This window comes from Ammospiza nelsoni, chromosome 2 (genome assembly GCF_027579445.1).
Source record: "Ammospiza nelsoni isolate bAmmNel1 chromosome 2, bAmmNel1.pri, whole genome shotgun sequence".
Classification (NCBI taxonomy): Eukaryota; Metazoa; Chordata; class Aves; order Passeriformes; family Passerellidae; genus Ammospiza; species Ammospiza nelsoni.
Window position 1 is genome coordinate 102,733,937 of NC_080634.1, and position 24,688 is coordinate 102,758,624.

The 24,688-nt window shown below is 43.3% G+C and overlaps 1 protein-coding gene across 1 annotated transcript; it reads left to right on the forward strand.

Annotated features, from left to right (window-relative positions):
* The first annotated feature begins 954 nt into the window (after positions 1-954).
* Positions 955-22,919, forward strand: GRPR (gastrin releasing peptide receptor). The gene is made up of 3 exons (XM_059466231.1): positions 955-1,765; positions 18,499-18,850; positions 21,399-22,919. The coding sequence occupies exons 1-3, from the start codon at positions 1,347-1,349 to the stop codon at positions 21,789-21,791; spliced, it is 1,164 nt and encodes a 387-aa protein (XP_059322214.1). The 5' UTR covers positions 955-1,346; the 3' UTR covers positions 21,792-22,919.
* The last annotated feature ends 1,769 nt before the right edge of the window (positions 22,920-24,688 follow it).

Here is a 24,688-nt window from a genome sequence, read left to right on the forward strand (position 1 = left end):
TGCCAATATGATGGGTACCTCATAAATAGAAATTATTGCATAGAATGGTGAACTTTGTCTCTTGGCATTGTTACCTCCAAATTAAAAAATTGACATAAAAGTGTGCAGAGTTAAGGTTTCCCTGTAAAACTTCAGGCTCACAGTGCTGATAATCATTTGCCTACCTTAACAACAATGTTGGGTTTTATCCTAATTGGCTTTATTAATTTCACCTGCCTAGGGAGGAGAGGGGAAGATGAATTTGGCTTTATATCATCATTCTCTTTCACTGGAATAATTGAATACCAGAGTGCAAGAAAAATAGGTGTGCTTTTAGTTAAGAAGGTGGGATGGCTTTCCTGAACACATTGTTCGCAGTATGAAATTGGGTTTTGTTTCGTTGGTCGATTTGTATGGGGTACGGCTGTTTGATTTTGGTGGGTTTGAGGCTTTTTGTGTTTGGGGGGCTTGGTGGGTTTTTTTCGGGAAGGGGGGGAGATTTGGGGGTTTTTTTGGGGGGGGTGGGAGATTTGGAGTTGGATTTTTTTGGGGGGGGGAGATTTGGGGTTGGATTTTTTGGGGAGGGGGGAGGTTTGGGGTTGGGTTTTTTTGGGGGAGGGAGTGTGTGTGGAGCCGGTGAGGCACGTCAGGAGCCCAGAGTGAGCAGACAGATGTGTGTTTTGTCAGCGGAAGGGTTAAGGGCGGCGCTGCCCGGAGCATCCAGCAGGCGGCCGCGCTCCCGCCGCTCCCGGAGCGCCGCCGGCAGCCCGCGCACTCCCCGGGAAGCAGCGCAAGGACTGACGTTCAGAACATCCTGCCTATAGGATCCCGGCCGCCAGCCGAGCCCCGCTTTCCCCCTCGCTTTAAATCCGGCCGGCGATGGCAGGCGGCGAAAGCGGGAGAGATTGGCAATGCAGCGCGGCAGCGACTCCCCAAAGTTCTTGTTTTCTGTAACTCCCGGCTTTCGGACTCGGAGCCGCCGGGCACTGCCGAAGCTGCGAGTTTAACCAGCCCTGTTTGCGAAAATGCCTGCCACTTGCTGGTCTTTGAGTTTGATAATTGGCCTTCCAGAGCTGAGGAATACTTAACAGCAAGAGAAGTCGAGGAGGAAAAGGCAAGTTTCACAATTCGAACGATGCTAAAACAGGTTCTACTTTCGACCTTATGGAAACAGGACTGTGGATTAAGCTGCAGGTGCTTTTTGGTTGGGTTATTGACAAGATGTGCCACAAAGTGATATGACTTTTAAACTCTTCTGACTGTTTAAAGCCAGCAAGGAGCAGCAAAATTGAAGCAAGAATTTAATTTGAGGAATTTTGGGACTTTCAAGGAAGAAAGCTGTTTTCTGAGAAGAGCAAAGTAGGACAATGGCATCTGGAGAGTGCCTTCTGCTAGACCTAGAAACAGATAACTTCGTTTTCTATAACATCTCTGTGAACCAGAGTGCAAACTTCTCCCTCCTGGGGGAAGACTGGTTCTACCCAGCTTTCCTCTACGCCATCCCCACTATCTATGGGATCATCATTCTGATAGGCCTTATTGGCAATATCACCTTGATTAAGATCTTCTGTACTGTGAAATCGATGAGAAATGTCCCTAATTTGTTCATTTCCAGTTTGGCTCTGGGAGACCTGCTGCTTTTAGTGACTTGTGTGCCTGTGGATGCCAGCAGGTACCTTGCTGACGAGTGGCTGTTTGGCAGAACTGGATGCAAACTTATTCCCTTCATACAGCTCACCTCTGTAGGGGTGTCAGTCTTTACTCTCACTGCTCTCTCAGCTGACAGGTAAGCTTGGCTGCTGTTGCCTTGAAAAGAAGCCTGCATAATTATGACTCCATAAAATGTACAATTATAAATTTGTATTTTCGGGTAAAATGTTTCTTTTTAATGTGATGAGGGAAGAAGAACCACCTCAGGTGATTTCTGATGAATATTAGCATACAACTTGAGAAGGATGCAGACTGAACACAGGATACTTTTTCTGAACTGTTTGTGCAACTTAGCTAATAGTCTACATTAATTCAAAGAGAGACAAGAGCAGATCAAGCTAAAGCTAAAGACCACAGAAAGAAAATGCCATTAATGGAGCTCTGCTAAAAGATAGCGTGTTCATATTTGCCAAAAAGATAATTGATCCATACTTCATCAAGTGTGAAGGCACTGGAGCAGCAATTTAAAGTGCAATGAGAATAATTTCTTTCTAGTGGCTTGCTTCCTTGAAGTTAATAATATGTGAGACAATATTTCATAAAATATTTTTCAAATACTCAAATGAGCTTGCCTGAAACCAGGAATCATAGTTGCCACAGCCAGTGTATTTCCCTTGGTTAAACAGTTTGCCCCTTATCCAGTCAAAACTGATCTGTGTTGTTGGTTCAGAAACTTCAGTTTCCAATAATGTTTAGTAAAAAATAATGTGCAGTAAATATGTTGGTTTATTTTCTGAATGCTTCCAAAAGAGATTAAGGAACATTGTTACCATGCTGAAGTGACACAGAAGTACTGAGTGAAAAATTATTTTAGTTTTGTTGTGATCAAAAAACACATGGGGATTGTATCCTTGATCACAAATAAGTGAAACCAGGTTTGCTTTGGGTAGTCTCTTGCATGCCACTGTCCCTTGCTAAGCTGCTTTAAAACATTAGACTACTTTTGTTCAGATTTCAGTGTAGTTCACACACATATTTCAATTTACTTTTTGCAGTCTCAATGAAAGCAGGAGCTCCTTGGTGTTTCAGAGACAGAATGGTCAATATGTTTGTCCTCTCCTCTGTGTTGGGATATATAAAAATAGCACTGTCTGTCCCAGTAGCAGATGACAAACAGGCCTATGTGTAGATAAAAGTCTTAAAGCAGTATGCTTTAAAGTGCTGTGAAGGTAGAAAAAACCTGCACTACTGAAAGACCACATGCACTTTTGCTCCTGAGTTTGATGTGGTGCTTGATGTGGTGTCTGGATCCCGTCTGACCGCTCTGAAGAAAATGTTGAGAAAATGATAAGTATCTCTTAAGGAAAATACATCTTTCTAAAGCTGTAATGTGTTTTAAGGGGTGTAAGGAAAACAAAAATGCATTGTAAAGAAGATTATGTTAGAGATATTTGTTGCTATCTGATCACTTGCTACATAAAGTAAACATTGCAAATGCTTTTACTGAGCAGCACATCAATAGCACTTTTTGCCTGAAGTGGTAGAACAGAATAGAAAACAGCAGCTCTGCCAAGCTTGGGGTTTTGACTTCAAGTTCTGAACTTCAGCCTTATCAGGAACCTGTTAACCATTATGCTGCACTGATGATCAAATGTTTCCAGTTCAAAGGGATCATTTTGCCCTCTTCTAATGCATCTGTGGTCCACTGCCGAAGGAGATATTAATGAAACTTGTAACTTTGTTAGGTCTATGAATCTGATATGCTGTGCATTGAAACACAAATGTCCCTTATCTGTTAAGTTTACAGAAGTTTCGATTTTGATAAATTATCAGCAGTGCTGGGTTAATTTTGTTACAAAATAATACAGCCTGTATTTTGTCAGTTCACAGCCCATTAGTCTAGCTCCTTAGAACTGTCACCCTGAACTCCAGACCCCAGCATTAATCGTGTCAGAATCATTAGGGAAATAGCCTCAAAATGTAAAGGGAAAGCTTCCAAAATGTGAGTTGAATGTGAACCAGTGTGTGAACCAGCTGGCTGAGGGCTGTGGAGGGTCTGGAAGCCCAACTCCTGCAGGTGAGATGCTGAACCTAGCATGTGGGGTGGTTTCATAGACACCCATTTCTGATGACAGATATGGCGCTGCATGAAGGGAAACAGAAAAAAGGGGTGTGGTGGTGAGATGATTAATGTTCAGTGAGGTGAATCCTACATGAGATGCTTACCTGAGGTGTGTGAATGTCCCTGTTCTCACTAATCAAAGCCATAGGCCATCTAAGAGAAAAGGCTCCTAAATCTCCTGCTCTGAATAGCCTTACATGGCACTGTCTCCAAGGAAAGGGAGACTTGTCAGTGTACTACAGACCTTTTCTGTCTATAATTCATCATTTGCAAAAAGTTATCATAAAACCCTCTTGGTTTCAGCATCCTTCCATTGAAAAATCAAACATGGAAACAACTGCTGGCATTACTGAGCATATCATGGTGATGCCTGAGATACATCACAGGGAGCAGAATTCGGATGTGTAAGGAAAAGCATTGGAGTGTGATACAAGAGGGTCATTTCCAGAGACATGAGCATTGAAACACAAGGTGAAAGGCAGTGGGTAAGTGTGATGGACAGAGAGAGTATGTGGGAGTGTGAGACACTTCTGGTGCTTTACAACAACGGCACAAATTGTCCTGGCTGTATTGGATCACCTTCTGAAAACGAGGGGCCCAATTTTAGTAGGTTCTTGCACTCACATCATCAGTGCATCAGTATGTGCCTTCCTGAGGTATACTTTCATTATTTCCATTTCCACTTTGCCCCGTGTTAGGAATCTCTCATCTGCCAGTGACTGCAAACCCTTGACTGAGTGCCAGCCTCCAGCACAGAGCACCTAAAGCTACTCGGTGGTTTGACCCACCAGAATGAGGAGTTGTCCAGAGGATTGATTGTTCACTTGCACATTTCTCAAGGAGAAACAGAGGGACAAACTGCTGACATCAGCTTTTCCTGCCGTGGGAGCTTCTCAGCCTGCAAGTGCTCTGTGCACATATGGACACAGCTGAGCATGCCTGCCCAGGTTTGAGCAGCAAGGCACCAGCCAGAGCATCCCTGGGTGCTTAGGATGGGTCTGTGTACAATCATGAGATTTCTTTCCGATTTCACTGTTATTTCAGAAAATACCTAAGAAAGGACAAAAAAAAAAAAGTTGACAGTATTATAAATGGATTTCCTCTGGGACCGCTCCACTGTCTGCACAGTGCTTGCATCTGTCTGGCTGTATTTGCAGGAGCAGTGGGAGCTGTCAGGAGACACCTCTTTTCCTGCAAGTGTGTCAGATTTTCAGAGCAGCCAGGAGAGGGTTAAGGCGTGTGCTGTGCTTCCAGCCACCTTCCATGAGTGATAAGGCGCCAGCACTGAGTATACAAGAGCGAGGAAACAAGCAGCCCATGTGTGTGCATGATGTTTGTGTTTTAGAAACACTGTAATGAGGTTGGTAGGGGACGGACAGCTGTCTGCCCTGCTGCTCTACACTGTTGAGCCAGTGGTTTCTTCAGTTACTGCTCCGTTTATCCCAGAAAAAACGGGAGTTTGGGTTCTGCCCTCCTCCTCCTTCACCTCCTCCTCAGCGGTACAGAGGCAGCCGTGAGAGCAGTGGCACCTGAGCTTCTAGCCCAGGCAGAAAAGCCAAGGCTGTCTCAGCAAGGGACAGGAGATTAAGGAAAATCTTTGCACAGCAAGAGGAAAAGCAACTATTTAATTGCCCATGTCATGGGAGATGTCTTTATTTAATCGGCTTTCTCCCGTGACTGACAGGGTATGTACATTTGCATTTGAATTAGCCAGGCTGTCAAGCATTGATCATCGTTCCTCCGTGTTAGGCCGGCATGGTAAAAGATCGAAATGCCCCGGTGCTCATGCAGCGAAACCTTTCTGAAGCAATGCTGTTTTCACAAGCACACAGCAGAGTCATGTGAAATGTAATTGGAGTTTACAGGCAGCATCTTTACTTTAAGCACCTTGCATTACGTGGATTCTAGCCCTGGGAAGCTGCAGCATGCCTGCAGCCTGTGGTGGGAGTGACAGCGTTCTGAGATATGTGCAGTGACATTACACTGGAGATTAGGTGGCTTACAGTGGTACAACCAGCTGCAGACAGCAGGGTTGCACTCATGTGGGATGCCTGAGATGAGGATGTTAGCTTTGGAAATGTTTGCCTTAGTGCCTTGGGTGCAGGGATGGATGCAGGAATGCTGCAGGGCTCCCAGCCCTGCTGGGTCCCTTGGAATGCACCACAAACACAAATTTTGATGTTCCTCTGATGGTTTGTTTATCTAAGAAATAAAACTTTGAAACAACACTCCTAAAAAAAGCTTCAGTGCAAGGAAAGAAACAAATCCAGAATTTCTACACTCATCACTTCTGTGATTTAGATGTCTCCAGACCCTATTATTAATATTACCTACCATACTACAGGAGGTGTAATATCTATATGCCAGATCATTTATTTTACTTTACAATCACTGGTTTATATCTCCACTACCGGACTAAGGGAAGTGTGCCATGGTAATAAAAAGCTATGAAAAATCAACTCAGATTTCCCTGAGTTCATTTACATAATGACACTTTTAAAAAATACCATCAGTTGTAAAGTGCCAAGTCCGTAGTAGTTTAGAATGTATTCTGGGCATTCTAGTCACAGGGAAGAAAACTGGAGGGACTTTGGGGCCCAGCCCAAAGCCTTCCCTCACTCTGAAGCACCAGGCAGCCCCATTTCCACTCTTGCCACTGGCACAGTGTCTGTGCTGCTGCCCTTCATGTGCTGATGGATGCAGGATGATGGACACCTGTCTTCTTCAGCTGATCCTGGTTGCTGGACACGGTGTCAGTGCAATATAAACACTCTTTACACCCTTAGTTTTAGCTCTCATTTCCTCAGCCTCTGAATCCATCTGCACCAAAAGCAACTGATCAAAGAGCACAAACTTTCTTAATATCTTGATTAACCAGAGCAGATGGCCAAAACACAATGGATGTACTTCTATAACCAGGAAGATTAGAGCTTCCATTTATAGCAGTGGGACTAGTACGGAAATCTGAGTTTAGAGTCAGTGCTAATGTGCTGGAGACTGTCAATATTTAAGCAATCAAAAGGAAGAAAAGTCAGATTACCTATTGTTTACATTTCAGTAAAACCTAAAACCCCCAATCAGTTGTCATGGTCTCATAGTACGAGGTGCTCTACACACTGTTATTAAGGAGAGCAACTGGCTGCAGAGAATTTGCTGGCTGTGTGTCCCAGCAGTGGGCTGGGATTTAACCATCACTCAAGCAAGGAGATGAGCTTACTGTGGACCCATCCGTTCATGTCTTACTGTTTGATGTTCAGATGTGGACAAGAGCCTGGCTGAGAGGAGTAGGAGGTAGCTGAGCTGAAAAAGTAGAAGCAGGCACAACCACGCTGTGAAGCATCCAGTAACTGTTTTGCTCAGAGATGACCCTTGCAATAACCTGTTTTCCTTTATTTTGGAAAGAGACTTCACCACAGTCCCTAAGGAGCCCCCTCACCTTGTTTTTCAGCAGTTTGACACCCAGGTGCCCACCTCACCCTGTAATATCTGGGACACCATGGGCTGTGATCTCCTGCTCATAGCAGGCTCTGTAACCCCCCACCCACAGTCTGCTGAGCAGGATCTCAGGCAGAGCAAGGGCTCTCAAAATCCCTGTGCCATGGGGCAGAAAACAGGGACAGTCCATGGGCCTCTCACAGTACTGAGGCACCTGAAGGCATCCCAGCAGCAGGCCAAGTGCTCTGCTGTAGAGAAAAGCAGAAAGCTGGAGATGCCTTGCAGAAACTCCCCTCCTATGCCAGGCTAGTGATCAGTTTAATTGGACTGCAGAAAACTGTGGAGCATCAAAGGGAGAAGCATCAGTAGAGCTCTGCCCATCCTGTCCTCACTTGCCCTCTGTCCACAGTCAGTCTCTGCAGCTCTCTGGGAAAGCAGGACAGAAAGCAGTACCATGACACCCTGAGAGAAAAAAATTTTCTTCACACCTTCAAGAACCCTGAAGCATGAGATTGAGACATGAATGTTTAAATTATTTGGGAGAACCAGAGATGTGGATGCAGGACTAGGAGATACCACATTAGCCATCAACTCAGCAGTAGTTCTTGCCCACACCTGTGCACAGAGGCTACTGAGTATCTCACAGGATTTGTATTAAAACAAATCTTTCCAGTGACCCGAGGCTGCTTTCTGAGCAGTCAGACTAAAGGCGCATACATCACTCTGCCGCCTCTGGTGTGTCTGGCACTCTGTTACCCTCTCCTCTTGGAACTCAGGTCATGTTTCAAATTGAAATTTGTCTGACCTCTAACCACTGCATAATAACCCAACTCACAGCAAACCTGAAAGGCTGAGAGCATTGTGGCTGTTCAGTATGGAGAAGAGAAGGTTCTGGGGATATCTGATTGCAGCCTTTCAATGCTTAAAGAGGTTTATGAGAAAGACAGAGCAACTTTGTACGAAGGCCTATAATGGATGAGGGGCAATGGACAGTGGGTTTAAGTTAGACATAAGGAAGAAATTTTTTATGGTGAGGGTTGTAAGGCCCTGGAGGGAGCTTGCCCAGAGAAGTGCCCCACCTCTCAAAGTGTTCAAAGCCAGCTTGGATGGGTCCTTGAGCAGCCTGACTTAATTGAAGATGTCCTTACTTATTGTGGGGGGCTTGTTAATCTTTTAAAGGTCCCCTCCTAACCAAGCTATTCTATGGCTCTATGATTAGAGCAGTCAAGGATAGCAATCGATTGTTCAGCCCCTACATGCTGCTGAAGGTTCATGTAGTGATGATGATCTCTTATGACACCTACATTTACTGAAACTACAGAAGGGACTTAAGGATCATATAACTGGCTTAGCTTTATATGGAATTACACTAAAGCCATAACACCATGAGAATCCCACAGGAGATCTCATTTTGTCACATGCAGAAGAGTCACTCTGATGTCTTCTTTTATCTCTTCTTAACAGAGCACTAATTTTTTTGCATCTCCAGCTCACTTGGCTCCTGTATTTACTATTTTACCCATAACTGAGTTAAAATGGTTTGTTTTAGACTATGGCCATTTACCCCAGTGACTACAATGTTCTCAGTCTGGTTAGCCACTGTATCATCTGCAAACTTTTCCAGCCAAGGTTTTATAGCCTGCTCAAGGCAGGTGATACACACAATAAATAACACTGCAGCTAGAGAAAGTGCCCAGGACCCAGGCTACAAATGGTTCCACACACTGCTTCTTACCATCATGCTTTTTGCACTGCTAGGGAAGCATGGGGCTCAGGGTCTCCACCTGGAATTCCCCCCTTCCCAGACCAGGAGTCCTCATTTTAACCCTCTCCTGTGGGAGTGGGACAGGGATTGCATGGGTAGGAGAGGGAGGATCACATGTACCCTGGTTCACACATGTGCATATCTACATGCACAGTCACCTGTGCCAACATGCTCACAAAAGCTCCAGCTCCTCTGTACACCAGCATGGCTCACACCCTATTTACACTCCCTGTTATGTTGTGACAAGATAAAACAATGCTGACATCTGCTCTGTGTTAAACAAGACAGACATATTAATTATCACCTGTTAGCAGGATTAACCTATCTCTTACTCCTTCTGCAACTGGCCATGGGCAGCACAAATATTTGCACTTTTCTTGGTCACACCATCCAGTTTTTCTGAACATCATATCTTTGAAGCCAGTTCTCCACTTCTGAGAAAATTCACCACTTTTTCAAGATTTGTAAAAAAATTAGCTCCACTTGTTCTTCAGCTGGTTCCTTTAGTACTCCTAGGTGTAAATTATTCAGGCCTGCTGGTGTGAAATTAGTTTGTGTTAGCAGATGTTGGCTCACAGCTTCCTTAATACAGCTCACAAGTTTTCTGCCACATCTGTAGTGCTGCACACATAGTATAGAACCACACAGATCTCCTGCTCATTTGGTTCTGAAGATGACTATCAAGTTACTGCTTTTCACTTTGTCTCATCATTGTTTATATCTTCACTATTTATGAGTATGCCTGCCTTACTGATTTTTTTTTTATTCCTGATGTATTTAAAAATGCACATTTGTCTGTTGCAGAGGGACCTTTGATAATTTGTTGGCTCCTTCAGCTTCCCTTATCAGTCATGAACATTTTAAAACTCCAATACTTGCTGTCATTTACTTTTGCTTTTTTTCCCATCTGTTGCATATTGATTTTTAAAATTACTTCTTTGAGGTTTTAGCATGACTCCTCCTTTTCTGTTATCCAGGGCAGCTTTTTGCTGTGCTTTTTTCATGGCAAGGAGAGAGACACCAGGGAGCAGGCTGGAAGTCAGTGACTAATTTATAGTTAGTGATACTCCTTTAGATTTGTGTTCTCAGTCTGTTGATTTGAAAGCTGATTTTAACTTTAGCAAATCTGCTTCTCTAAAGTTAACATAATCATAGAATCATAGAATGGTTTGGGTTGGAAGAGACCTTAGTGGTCATCTACTTCCAACCCCCCAGAAGTGGGCAGGAGCACCTTCCAGTAGACCAGGTTGCCCAAAGCCTCATCCAACCTGGCCTTGGTTCTAAATATATATAGCTTTTTATTCTATTTCAAAAAAACTAATATAAGCAAACCCCAGCTGCTATAGCTTATGGGAGTGCTAATTTTTAGGTCAATGATGAGCTCTTCTTTCTCTATCAAAACAAGGTACAGTATTGATTTATTGTATAGGAAGGACTTTTTCTGTTGAAAAACTGCCATTTTTAGAAACTCTAATGAATTTCTATAACTGGCTCTGTGGGATACCCAGCAGTTATGCCACCTACTTAGATTACTCAGTGATTCTGTCTTTTTGGACCAAAGGTAGTGCTTTCAGCAGAAATAAGGCAGATTCTCTAGGGAAATGAGGAGTCCATGTCTGAGGCTGCAGCTTTAGTTGCCCTGGTCACTGTTCAATCCTCAGGCCTGCACATCTCCCACTCCCAGGCTGCTGGCATCCCTGGAGATGGGCTGAGGCAGTAGAGCCCAGGATGGAAGCACCCCTGAGGCCTGCTCCTTCTCATGCCAGCTCTGTGCCAGCCCCAGTTGTCCCAGCTGCCTCCAGACGCTCAGCACATCACAACCCTGACACCAGCACATGCTCTGGTGCCACATGGCTCAGGCAGGAACATCCCTCTGGCTGCATCCAGGCACTGAGCACGCAGAAATGTGTGCAGTGCTTGGCTGGTGCTGGGCAGCTGAGTGGGAACTTGCCAGTTTTGAAATTAAAGGATGTTTCCAAGCTGTGTCCAGGGGGGCATCAGGCCCTGCATCACCATACGGGCAGGGAAGGGGACTGTCCCTTGGCAAGGGAGGGGATTGTCCCTCTGGCCCTGCACTGGGGCAGCCTCACCTCCAGTGCTGGGGGCAGTTCTGGGCACCACAATATAAGAAAGATATTAAACTATTACAGAGCATCCAAAGGAGGGCAACAAAGATGGTGAAGGGTCTCAAGGGGAAGCCATGTGAGGAGTGGGTGAGGTCACTTGGTCTGTTCAGCCTGGAGGAGACTGAGGGGAGATCTCACTGCAATTACAACTTCCTCATGAGGGGAAGAGCAGGGGCAGGCGCTGATCTCTGCTCTGTGGTGACCAGTGGCAGCACCCAAGGGAATGGCCTGAAGTTGTATCAGGGGAGGTTTAGGTTGGATATCAGGAAAAGGTTCTTCACCCACAGGGTGGTCAGGCACTGGAACAGCTCCCCAGGGAAGTGGTCACAGAAGTGAACCTGACAAGAGTTCAAGAAGCATTTGGACAATGCTCTCAGGCACAAGGTCTGGCTCTCAGGGTATCCTGTGCAGGGCCAGGAGTTGGATTCAGTGATCCTTGTGAGTCCCTTCCAGCTCAGCATATTCTGTGGTTCTGTAAATGGATGGGTCCCAGCCCTGCTTCAGACAGCAAGTCTCACATCTGTTTGCAAGGATCCATGAAGCTGGCCCCACTGAAATCTTTAACCTGGCATGAAGCTGAAGATCACCTTCTGGGAATAACTACCCTGGGTGTAAAGGGCATTCTTCTGATGTCCATGGAAGTCACACTGTTTCCTGCAGTAACCTTTTAATCCACTGTATTGTGGATTTTCATATGTATAATATGGATGTGTAGTTTTCATATGTATAGTCAATTTCTGAAATATTTTAAGTTGTTGATGATTATGATTAGGAATAACACTTTCACTATCAAATGACTAATGTTTAAGGTCTCCTTCACCAGTATGCAGTACAGTCCAGTGGTCTCTAAAACACTCTGTCTGAATTTAGGCATTCGTATACTGAGATTTTTATTTGTCCCTATTCCAGGATAATGTAGCAGTATGCAGATACAGATTGAATTTTGAACATATGCTTTAAAAGTAAGAGCTGTGCCACTTTCATCAATGCCTCCTTTTTCTTTCCATTTAAGTGTTAAATTAATAAAAAGAGAAAGTAGGCAGTACCTGCCAATGTATTTAAGATTTGCCCATTAGAGATGTCTTTGTGCCCATATGCAATTTACTAAAGATTTTAATAACAGATGTTCACTCAAGAATCATGCATAATAATGATAATCTTAACTAAGTATGCAGAAAGCAGATAGACCCAGAATAGGTTGTCGGAGTGTGTTGATGGGTTAGACAGTCTAGCAATTTTGTGGATTTACTGAATTGTCTTCAGAGCTATAAATATTCATAACATCCATGGTGGAAACAATAAAGAAAGTTTGCGGATTGCATTTGTCATAAATTTCTTGGTATATTTAACAAGACTCTTTTCTTGCTTTCCAGGTGGAGCTTCACACTCAACAGGGCTCCATCTTCTTCATTTATGTAGTTTTTCCATGGCATCGATTTTTCTCTGTTGCCTGAGGCTTTTTTGCATGGTAATTGAGCCAGTCCTTCATATTATGTGGGCAAAACATTAATGTGATGCTCTTAGAACTTAATTGCAAAATCTTAATGAAAGTATTTGTGTTTGGTCTGTTCTCAGGCCAGGACCAGACCAATGTGCCATTAACCTTGCAAATGGAAACAGATGACTTTGGATCAGAGGGACTGCAAATTGCATTTTTCTCACTACAAGGGATTCAGTTACAAGTGGGAACAGAAGAAGTATGGGGGACGTGCTGACTGAGAGGCAGTTCTTCCATCCTTACCACAGGAAGTCATTGCAATTTCGGGAGCTCATTTTCTAGAACTGGGAGGAACTCAGAGTTTTCACTTCTCAGCAATTTACATGACTGCTTCTGTAAGACATCAGTTTGTTCCAGCCAATCCCTGCTTTTTTATTTAAGTCTGAGTTTCAAATTAGTTCAACTTCTCAAAAATAGAGCACAGTTCAAACAGATTCAAAACTTTGCAAGTGGATTTCTCCCTTCAGAGAGAAAGAAAGTAGCAATGTGTACATCTTTGCACCAGCTTCATGCAGTCTAAATAGTGGGATTAGTAATAAAGCAAGAGTGGGCAAAGCTTCTGAAATCGTGTTTGAACAGGTTTTAATACACTTGGATTTTAAACCACGATAAAAATTCAGGAGTGGGGCACAGGATCTTTTTATATAAAATGTGTAGGGCATAGTAAAAGATGATACTACTTGGAGGAAAATTTCCTTGACATTTAAGTACTCCTGCAAATTCATTTTGGAGGGGCACTGTCCCTTTTCTCTGGAGGAAAGATGGGCAGACCTTTTTTTTCCTCTTACATTTCTTGCAAGTGTGATGTTAAGTTGTAGAAAGATGGATGTGCTTGGAAGGACAGAGCTAGAAAAGGGCAGTACTCTGTGGCAGAGTCTTTTTCAGCCATTTTCTCTCCCTACACTCCCACTCCTGGGTCACCTACATTAGCTTTCCTTGCTGTCATAAGGGAAAGAAAGGCATCAATACCAAGCAGTCATGGAGAGGAGAGCAAGCTGAGGCTGCCTATAGCACCAGCTTCTCCACACAGCATAAAGTTACCTCCCTAAAAAAAACCAAAAGCACAAAACCAGAGACTTAGCCATATGGAGCTAAACTAATTTCAAATCCCAGGGAAACATCTGATTTCCCCCCTATGCTTTAGTTGTTTTCATTTAATTTTTATGGCTGCTGTAGCAGGCACAAGTAAGTGGATGAAGGTGACAGGAAAAAGCCATGAAGGAAGCACAGAGGCTGCAGTCTTTGTGGGTAAGGTCCTTTCTTCCCCAGAGAGCAAAACTACAGCCCTTCTGTGATTAGAAATGTATAGGCAGTGTGGCTTTGAAGGTAAAGCCTGTTCATGCTTCAGATGATGTGCATTTTCTTGGCTCAGCTGAGGAGCACAAAGATGGATAAAATATTTTTGTACCAACAGAGAAATACACCTAGGAAACACTGATATCATTTGGGGCCATAATTTGGTTGGTATCTTTGGACCATGTATCTATAAGTGTCTTTTTCATGCTGCAGCTACTTCTGTGTTTATATTTGAAGCTGCAGCTTTGGGGCTAAGTGCATGGTATTAACCAATGTTTGCATACTCCAAGCTTTAGAGTACATTAAGTGATGCTATCCTTAGTTACATTATTATTAATACAGGGACAATGACACAGTTTTCCTGTTTCCCTTGCATAGTAACCTCAGTGGGAAAAGTATTTGCCACAAAAAGACCTTGGGTGTGCCACATTTTAGTGGTTTATGGTCATTTCAGTAGTTTCAGTTGTGAGAAACAATTACTCAATGAGCACCATAGAGATCCTAAGGGATGTGTAAAAGATGTTTTCAAGGATTCAGTGGAGATGCACATGCTCTGTGGACTCCTACCAATCCACAGTGAATTTTTGGGATTGGGTTAAAAAGTGATCAGGTGTTCTGGGTTGAAGGAACACATCTTTCTCACAGCTTTCTCTTGGAGGCTTGAATACTGCCCTGGAGAACAGGGACAGAACCAGAGTCACTGTGGCTGGTGTGGGGAGGATTTCCTTAGCAGGGGAATCCTCACAGTGCCTCATGAATTGCAATTGCATTAAGCACACTTAGGATAGCCCCATGAGTAATTTCTTTTGAGGGCTTATTTGAGTGAGACTGTGAGACAAGGAGCTGACTGGCATCCATCCTGGCTGGGAGGTGATTGGCAGCTGCAGTGTACCTGGCTGCTTCACCATTGGGAACAGAGAAATTCAAAGACTGAGCAGTAGTAAAGGGCAGCATCTCTTTCATATTTCCAATCAGATCAGCAACTCAGTCATTTTCATCTGAGCTGTTTGGCATGAGTTCTTGACCATGTTTTCTTTAATTCAACTGAATCTTCACAAGACATATTTTGAAGTTTTGGGCTTTGTTGCATGCATTAATTGTACTTCTGTTTTTAAAACTTTTCCCAAAAATTCTTTAAAAGCCAATAGGGAAAGAAGTTTACCTGAAAAGAATATATATATATTTGAAACAATAATTCAATAATTAGAGACTGAATGTGTGAGCAGCAGAGGTGATCAGGCCAGGGCCATGTCTAGATCTACTGCAGACAGTTGAGCATGCAATGTGACTCACATTCTCAGAGGGCATGTTATGACCTGGGCTAAAAATTATGCATGAAAACTCAGTTCCATGAGATCCATGGCTCCTCTAAGGTGTATAGGTATATTCATCAATGTCTCCTTCAAAGGGGGTTGAAATATTTACATGCTGGATGTTAAATATGGGAAAGTTGTGTTCCTCAGGCTAACTCATTGAAAAACAAATGGCAGAGGACAAAGCTGTGGAAACTTGAAATATTGTTTGACATACAAACTGGAAATACACATGCTGAAAAGCAGAATGAGCTGCTACTCAAATCCAGTCTACTGGATGAAGTTCTGAATAAATGTCAAATAAATTGTAAGCCCCAGGCTTGACCCTGCCAGGAAAGTGGTATGGAAAAGTAAAGGAGTGAAGGCATTTCTGACCCCTACTCAGGAGCCAACCAGGAGATGCAGCTTTTTCACACCCTGAGCACCAGCAACAGGGAAATCTAGTGCTGTCCCACCCAGCCCAAGCACCAGCCAGGGGAGCCAATTCCTCATGTGTAGCATCCCCTGTGCCCTGACCAGGAGCAGCCCCTGCAGCTGCTGTCCAGAGCCTGAGCTGGAGTGGAATGCTGGAACACAAACTGGAGAGACCCACTGACACATCAGCAAGGCAGCTGGAAATGGGGATTCCTACCAGATCAGTACTGATCACTCACACATCAATACTTGGGGAGTGACAGAGATTACTAGAGATTTCTGCTTAAATTTACCCACCATCAAGGAAGTCATGCAGAAAGTCAGCAAAATAACTTTATTTGAGTGTCAGGCTATTAAGAAAATACCTACCAGGTCCTGTACCTGGGAACTAATATTTTCAAAATCTTTTTTCTAGCTTTGTTTCCTCTGTTTTATCTTTCTCTTTTTTCACTCCCATCCCATGGGTCTACACTGAACCCTTTGCAAGCAAAACTTCTCTCATATCTTCTCTTACATCTGCTGCAGGAGGCTTTAAAAATACACTAAATGCCTAGTAGTCAGTGCCAACATCCTAGACATTTCTAATTATGTTCTGTCCAAATTAAATTGTTTGTGTATGCCATCTCTGATTAAAATGTGCCAATAACTTGAAATGAAGTAATTTTCTGGCTCCCCTGGCTCTGTTAATGTTAATAAAAATTAAACAGTTTCTCTATATTCTTTAACTTACCCATCTTCCTGGAACATAATACTAGAAAATATTCTCTCAGCTGTCTGTATCTTGTAAGACAATCCCTGAAATAATTATGCTAACATGTCATGTTGATAAGCATACAGTAAACATCTGCAGAAAGACCTTTGAATCAACCAAATTTGCTAATACCTTGATATATTATTAATTTCCTTTTGCATTTCTTTTCTTTAAGATTTACTGAAGACTTTCAGTGAGCTAATGTTTCTGTCAATAATCTATATCTGGTCAATGAGACTATAAATGGAGCTATTTTAACACCACTCCTTTAGTAATCTGCCTAGCACTTCTGTTTTATGACTGCAATATCCAGAGCATCATATTTGTTTAAGAGCTGTGACGTTCTTCACCTGAGTTTATGATCTGGTGCTGGAAAATTGTGTTTTGTGTTATGACACCACTTAATCCACAGTTTTCAGAGTGAAAGTTAAAGAGGCACTAAGCAAGCCTTAAAAATCCTGTGTGTGGCCCCTGTAGCTGGATAAAAGGGGAGCTGCAGGGCTTGGAGAGTAAGTGTTTAAACAGCAAACTACTGAGCACGGTGTTGGTAGTACATGAAAGGAAAAGTCCTCTACACAAGACACACCTGCATGAAGAAATACCTGCAAATGATAAAATGTCTAGATGCAGTCTTCATAAAAATAACTGTGTAACTATGTATGTAGTTATGTATACATAAATGTACATGCATATAAATATGTGTGTGTGTTTAAAATCATACACAAAGATACGTAGACACATATATACCTACATGGAGGGAAAGCTGGGTGTACTGAGCAGGATATTGCATATAATCAGAAGTTGAATGCATGCTTACCCTGCAAATAAAGCAATTAAGCAGTTAAAACACTTCAGGACTGATGGACTCCTCTTTCAGATGTTGAGCTTTAGGACAATGCAGGCTGTAGCAGGGGGGGACTCATGGAGTGTTTGTAGAGCCTGGTTTGTGCTGCTGCATGGAGGGGCCCTGCTGTGCCACCCGCACTGGGGCAGGGTGTGTGTGCTCACTGCCTCTGCTCCCACCCAGTGCCCACTTCAGCTGTCTGAAGGAGCCAGGATGCTGGAAGGAGCTTAGAGATGGACTGAGGAGCTGATGGGATGTACCCTGCCGTGCCAGAGAGGGCTGGGACTGCCCGGGACCCAGGCACACACCAGTCCCAGGGAGCAGTGACCAACGGGGAGCCAAGCACACCATGGCAGAGTGAGGCAGATCCTGGAAGAAATATCCAACAGTTTGTAACTTATAATAATGACCCTCCATGCTAGTTTGTGAAACGTGTAGATACTCCTTCCTAATCACCTTTTTTTTCTTCTACTATGCTCCTTAAAAGCATATGTGAGTTGTGGCTTGCTTGGAGTGTCAAATCCTGCCAAAGCAGGGTTCCAGCATATATTAAGCTCTGATGTTTTCCATTCCTCTCATTACACACACCAATTTCAAATAAGTTTCATTCTTTGATATCCTTGGATTCTAAAGTACAATTTTCTGAAAGGCTGAAGTCATGAAAGGCAACATTTCAAGTCAAAAAATGTCTCTATGTATATAGAACAGCGAGCAATAATGGTGATTTTCTGCAAGAGACTCAGTTAGCACTTCTGGCTACTTTACCTCAATGCATTGAGCTACTCTTGGCAGCTACACCACCAAACAGCAATTAAGCAGGCAGCATGCTCTTTGTAGCTTGAGAAAAAATAAGATTTGCAGGAGACCGCTATACTCACAGCTTGAAAAGTGTGTCAAAATCTCAGCCCAGTTTCCTTCAACACTGTTCTGGGGTATAAGCTGCTGTACACTTTGGAAGAGAAGTTTATGATTGCACTTCCTGTCTTAATGCTGTTTGCACACATATTAATGTCATTAATATTAATTAAAATGTTAATGTCAGGGAGCCCTGTGCTTTGTTGGGTCAATTACAAATTAAATGAACTCAATACACATGAAACTGAATGAATTGATGACAGGTGGCGCTGGGTTTAAATTGAGAAATCTATTGAAAATATTGAAATGAAAAACACCAGAAAAAATCCTGTCTTGAGTAAAGAATGGTTTTGTTTGTGTTTTTATTTCTGAATGGAAGGGAAAAGCAGTAATACTATGCTTGAATGTTGAGGTCAATAAACTATATCCCTTTTTTGTTTGTTTTTTTAGGTATAAAGCTATAGTAAGGCCAATGGAGATCCAAGCATCGCATGCACTGATGAAGATTTGTGTGAGAGCTGCTATAATCTGGATTGTATCCATGTTGCTTGCCATCCCTGAAGCAGTATTTTCAGATCTGCACCCTTTCCATGACAAAGGGACTAATAAAACCTTTATCAGCTGCGCTCCTTACCCTCATTCAGATGGGCTGCATCCCAAAATCCACTCAATGGCATCCTTTCTCATATTTTATATTATTCCCCTATCTGTAATTTCAGTATATTATTATTTTATTGCTAAGAATCTGATCCAGAGTGCTTACAACATCCCCGTGGAAGGAAATGTGCATGTGAGAAAACAGGTAGAGATTTGACTTTCTTAAAAAATCCACATTTTCTTTGAATCTGGGAGGAAAGAGGGAATACAGGGAAATTTATACTGTGACAGACTGTGTCTGTCATACTGATTTTAATAGATTAGGTGGGGTAAAAGAATTAAAATGGATGAAAGAAGCCATAATACCGGGCTAAACAGTTAAAGCATCTCCTCCTGTTTGTAAGTTCAGAGACTTTGGCAGAGTGGTCACCATGGCAAGCATAGCAGGAGACCCTTGCCAAAGCCTGGAAAGGTACTGACTAGGATGCAGGGAAAGGGGCAGAGCAGATACAGCATTGCAGATTGAAGCAAAGGGGTGATATGGGAGAAAATCAAAACTTCACAAAGTTGCTTTGTCAGAGGGAGGACCTTGGATGAAGCCTTGCCTGTTTCTAAACAGCCTATTTACCTTGAGGTATTTATCTTATTTTGCCTTACCTCCTCTTTTTAACTGAGGTGTGCTTCAACCTCAGCAAAACTAACACAAGCCATTCGTAGCTGAGCAATTGTCCACTCAGTTGCTCCCAGCTAGCGCCTCCACCTTAGACTGACGCAACAAAATCATCTTACCCAGCCTTCAGGTGCTATGCTGAAGCTGTAAGGCTGGAAAGACTTGGGTTTTGCCCATCAAATGATGTGTGATCCCTGAGATCCTTATCCTTTTTCCCTTCTGAATGTGCGTAAATCTTTTCCCCCGCAGGCCATTTCTCTGCTGATTCGATGGCTGTTTTGATTAGTGGCAATAAAGTGAGCAGTACAAGCAGCCCTTTCCCCTTTGGTTTTGGGGAGAGAGCTCTAAAGAAAGCAAAAGGCCAGGCTGGTCTAGCACCCTCCGTCCATCATTCCCATCCTGCAGTGCATTCAAGTGCTATACGTCTCCATCTGAGATAACTGGTATCGATTTCTTTATTGCATTGCTTCCTTTCTTTATAGTGCAGATGTGGCCTCAATAGCCCTATATCAAATTAAGAATACATTTTAAAAGAATATATGGTTTAGCCAAGGAGAGCCCTTTCTCAAAGGATTTAATTTTCAGCCTGCTCGCTGGAGATGTTATCATCTGGTGCATGTCAGTCCTTCCTGAGCTCAATGGCTGATTTTTTTAGTCTGTGCCATTAAAGGGGCATGAAATAAAGTCCAAATGGGCTTGCAGTGTCTCTCCTGCCTACTTCCTGCTTGCAGCTGTCCTGAGAATAGATCAGCCTGTGTGAAATGCTCAGTTTCTGATTTACCTGTGGAGCTTGGAAGCAGAGTGAGGATGGGGCAGTGTCCTGGGAGCCTGGCCAGGCGCTGTGGCCGCACTGGGGCAGGAGCAAGGGCAGCAGGGCTGAGGCTAGGGGCAGTTGCAGGCCTTTCACATCCTACTTAAGTACAAGAAGTGGGATGCAGCTAATTCTCTAGGAGTGCCAGGGAGTGTTAGTGGGATTACCACACAGGAGAACATTAGGGAGCCCTAAAAGATCAGCAGTGTTACATTTCCCAATCCTGCAAACTCTGGTGGCATTACCTCTCCCAAGGAGTGATGCATTTTAGCAGGTTTTTCTGGGCAGCTCTGTCCTCTCTTTTTCAGCAACCTCCTTCATGGCTTTTGCATTCATAAGGAAGAGAGATGTGGTTTTCAGTGGCTTTGTTATCTTAATGTACAGCATTTGTAGGCAAAAGACAAGGTGTGGTTTACCTCAGCTCCCCTCAGTTGAGCAATACCTATGGGTTGACTCCAAGCCTGTGGAAGCAAAAAGTAAAACAAAAGTGTGGCTGGTCTGCATGAAGGTTACACTGCGTGCTGGCTGGCTTTGTGAAAGCACCTTTCCCTGACAAAGCTCAGATTCTGCCTAGAGGTGGTCATCCATCTATTCACCACCTGCAGCTCTCTCCTGGTGGCTCCAGTGCTTTCAGCTGAAGGGTCCACCTCGCTGCTGCCTTGGTGTTCCTCCAAGTACAGAATATCCTCTTTTTGTTTCTCCATCTGCTTCAGACTGAGTGCTGAACTTGGTCTTAAAGGGCTGTGAGCTGTTGACAGCACTTTTGTGTACATACACCACATGGCCCCATGGCAGAATGTCCTGCCTGTGAGCTCTGTGAAATATCCCAGACTCCTACATGATTATTAATTATAATAATAGCAATAATAATAAGGTAATTTATTAAAATTACATTTGATTGTATATATTATGTGTGGATAACTAATGCAGATTGTCCACACTTTTCTTGCCAGAGCTGGGATTTTGCAAAGTGACAAGCCACTGGAAATTTTATTTCTAAACAGAAAGGAAAAGAAAGACTACTTCTTATGTAATAAATTCTCAGAATTTTTTGTTTATAAGGGAAGGGGGCTTGAGGAAGACAAGGAGAATTTTTGACTGTGTTCACCTGCAGTCCAGATTTCTTGACTGTGTTCACCTGCAGTCCACATCCCTGCTCTGGGTGTGCTATGTGCCATATATTAGCTGGAAAGCTGCAGCACTGGCAGAAATAGCCAGGCCCTGGTCTGAGCTAGGACCATCAGCTAATCTGTGTTTCTCTTCTTTGTCCAGATTGAGTCCCGTAAGCGCCTGGCCAAGACCGTGCTGGTCTTCGTGTGCCTCTTCGCCTTCTGCTGGCTGCCCACCCACATCATCTACTTGTACCGCTCCTACCACTACTCCGAGGTGGACACCTCAGTGCTGCATTTCATTGCCAGCATCTGTGCTCGGATCCTGGCCTTCACTAACTCTTGTGTCAACCCCTTTGCTCTGTACTTGCTGAGCAAGAGCTTCCGGAAGCAGTTCAACAACCAGCTGCTGTGCTGCAGGGCCCGCCTGCTCATCCGCTCGCACAGCATGGCCAGGAGCACCACGCGCATGACCTCCCTCAAGAGCACCAACCACTCCCTGGCCACCTTCAGCCTCATCAATGGCAACCACATCTGCCACGAGGGCTGTGTCTAAAGGGCACAGGCAGGGACGTGAATTGATGAGCGTGGCTGCTGGACTTTGCTCCGTGGGCATGGTGAGCAGCGCACGCACGCATGCGCACGCACATGCAGGGAGGTGTGCTGTGCTCAGAGAGCTCAGAGGAGCTTGAAGCAATCGGCATTTCATCTTGGGCTCAGGCTGAAGCATCCAGCATTTCACCCTGGACTGAGGCATCGCCAGAGCATCAGATCATTGAGCACCAGCTCACAGGATCTCCCTGGGAAGGGCTGCTGTGCTTTCAATGAGAGCAAAATGAGCACCTTAAGATCAAATCTTTTTTGGCTCTGCAGAATCCTCATCATTTCCTGCTCAATCCCATACTTATGCAGACTTGCAGCAGTGATAAAGACCATATCAGGTGCACACAATTTGTCAGAACAGTTGCATCCATCACTTCATGGTGTAATGTACTTTGACATAGAAATAAATCCATTCAAATAAGGTAAATACTTTTACAAAAGAGTTCAACATAGGTCATTTACAGACTTTTCAAGTATTTATTAATGTCCTGAGTACAGTGTTAATTCATGGTCTAAAAGATATCAAGAGTTTACTGGGGCATGTCTGTGGCCCCATCTGAAATGAGCACTATCTTGCACCACGTCAATGTGAAAGCAGTAACGTGAATAAATGTGAGTTGCAATATGTTTACAGCTTTCAACTGTGTGAGCTTTTGCTGTGTTGTGGAAGAGACAGCAGGGCAATTTCCAAGCATTACTGTTTTGTTCTTCCTGTCTTCAAAGGTGTGAGGTAGTGAAAGTTCCATCACCTAAGTGGTACCACAAAATTTGAGTAAGGTTTAACTAAGGGCAGGCAATAGCAGAAATTGATGTACAGCTATTTTTCTTGTAGTAGTGCTTTGTAAAGCACTAGTTTTTCAGCAAAAGCTATCAGCAATGCAAGGTGTGATCTCCAGCCTACATTTTTTCCTACTGTCCTCACAGAAATCTGTGGAGACAGAGTGCCAAAACTGGCTGACAGATTGGAGAAACAGATCTGTAAAGTTTGCCCCAGAACAATTCCTGTTCCAGATATCATCTGTTCTGGAACAGGAGCACAGTGTCCTGCAGATAATAAACTCCTGAAGCGCCTGGGCTATAAGACATTCAGTGAAGCTGCACACCTGATAAATAAAACTGCTGCCAAATGAGGCCATAAACCAATCACTGTAGCAGAATATTGGGTTTTTAATGGTCCTTATCCTCTTTGATGATGATATTTTTCATTACCACACCAAAAGATACATTAAAGCTGGTAAAACTTTACCTGGGTTTGCTCTGTGTTTGTAGAAAAAGTCATGTGTGCAGTGTAAAAGCTCTCAGCCTGTGTCTGCAGCTGCTTTGGGATGCTGGTGGGATCTGCCGTCTCCAAGGACTCAAACAGGCTCTGATGGCAAAGGCAGAGCCCTGAAAACTTCACCTCATTTTCCCTTTTGTGCTCTGGATGAGGCTGGGCACGCAGGTGAGCTGAGGATGGGGCCACTGTGCTGCCAAGGGTGACACTGCCCTGCTCACCCCAGCCCTGGGCACTGCCACCTGTGTGTCACCCCCTGCTGCAGTCATCAGTGCCCCACATCCCAGGCAGGCTGAAAACTAATGGGACAGGGTTATTTTAAACATGGGTCAATGCCCTTGCTTGGCTGACTGTGTCACTATGATGTTAATTTCAATTTACTGAGCTATCTGAGGTCCTCCCTTACTAAAATTTTCAGTGCTTTCCCTAATCTTTCCTACAAAGCCACATACAGTACCAGAAGCTCAGTCTGCAACCATTTCAGAGAGTTTGGTTGAATTCCGAGCTGTTTATGACATTTCAAAATGAGAAAAAATTATCTGGTGTAAGGTAATTTTATTAAATATTTTCTTTAGCCTTGTAAGAATTTAATCAAAGGGAAGCAGGAATTACATACTTCAACAGCAAACACACCAGGAATTACATATTTCAACAGCTACACAATGTGTCCTCCTGTTTGGTAACAAACAAGAGATTACTGTTGTTCTACAAGAGACTTCAAAAGTTTCTGATTTTTTTTTTTTTCTGAGAGAAGGGACTAAAATCATAAATCATGAATCATAAAAATGAGAAAATCATAAATATGGGGGAAAGAGCACGGTTATAACTCCCTTAGGGCTATGCTGAATCAAATAGCCTGCCTCTCTGAGAAAGGCATTGTTTTGAACACAGGAGAGCTATGAAGATTTAGCACTGTAGATTTAAATAAGTGCTATTGATTATATACTTCAAACCCGAGCTAGTGACTCCTCCAAGAACAGAAAAGGGTTATGGCTCTGGTCTGAAAAGTGCTTTCCAGAAATGCAGCTGCAGGTTGTCCACATGTGTCACAACCTCACTCTTGCTTAAGTTGCTCACTAGTGTTTAGTGATGGACTTGGCGCTGCTGGTTGAACTCAATGACCTTAGAGGTCTTTCCAACCTTAATGATTCTGTGATTCCATGATTCCTTTTTACTTTGTTTTTGCATCTGATAGGCTTAAATTTAGGGGGGGGGGGCTCCATGCAAAATGCAATCTTTTCATCAGAATCTAAGACACATACAAGTTGTTTTAATATTTAGAAAATTAGATCAAGTCTTTTCAAATGAGATGTCAATTTTCATTAACATTCTTCATTTTATTCAGATCCGTGACTCCCTGTTCAATATCTTTAAGACAATTCGATGGGTCTGTGAAAAAAAATACTGAAAAAAGTTCCTTGCAAAAAGTATTTTGAAACACATTTCACAAACTTGCACTCATTTTTTAAAACCACTGAAAGAGCAAACCTGTGGTTGGATTTATTTCTATTTCATCCTCATATTAAAATAATGAAAAATATCAATGCAGCAGGTGAGATCAGAGAAGGAAGGAAGAT

What these genes read in the sequence shown, in the direction of transcription:
- GRPR (XM_059466231.1), top strand. Translation starts at nt 1,347, where the DNA reads ATGGCATCTGGAGAGTGCCTTCTGCTAGACCTAGAAACAGATAACTTC. An exon ending in ACTGCTCTCTCAGCTGACAG is followed by an intron (nt 1,766 to 18,498) that starts GTAAGCTTGGCT and finishes TTGTTTTTTTAG; the next exon opens with GTATAAAGCTATAGTAAGGC. An exon ending in ATGTGCATGTGAGAAAACAG is followed by an intron (nt 18,851 to 21,398) that starts GTAGAGATTTGA and finishes TTCTTTGTCCAG; the next exon opens with ATTGAGTCCCGTAAGCGCCT.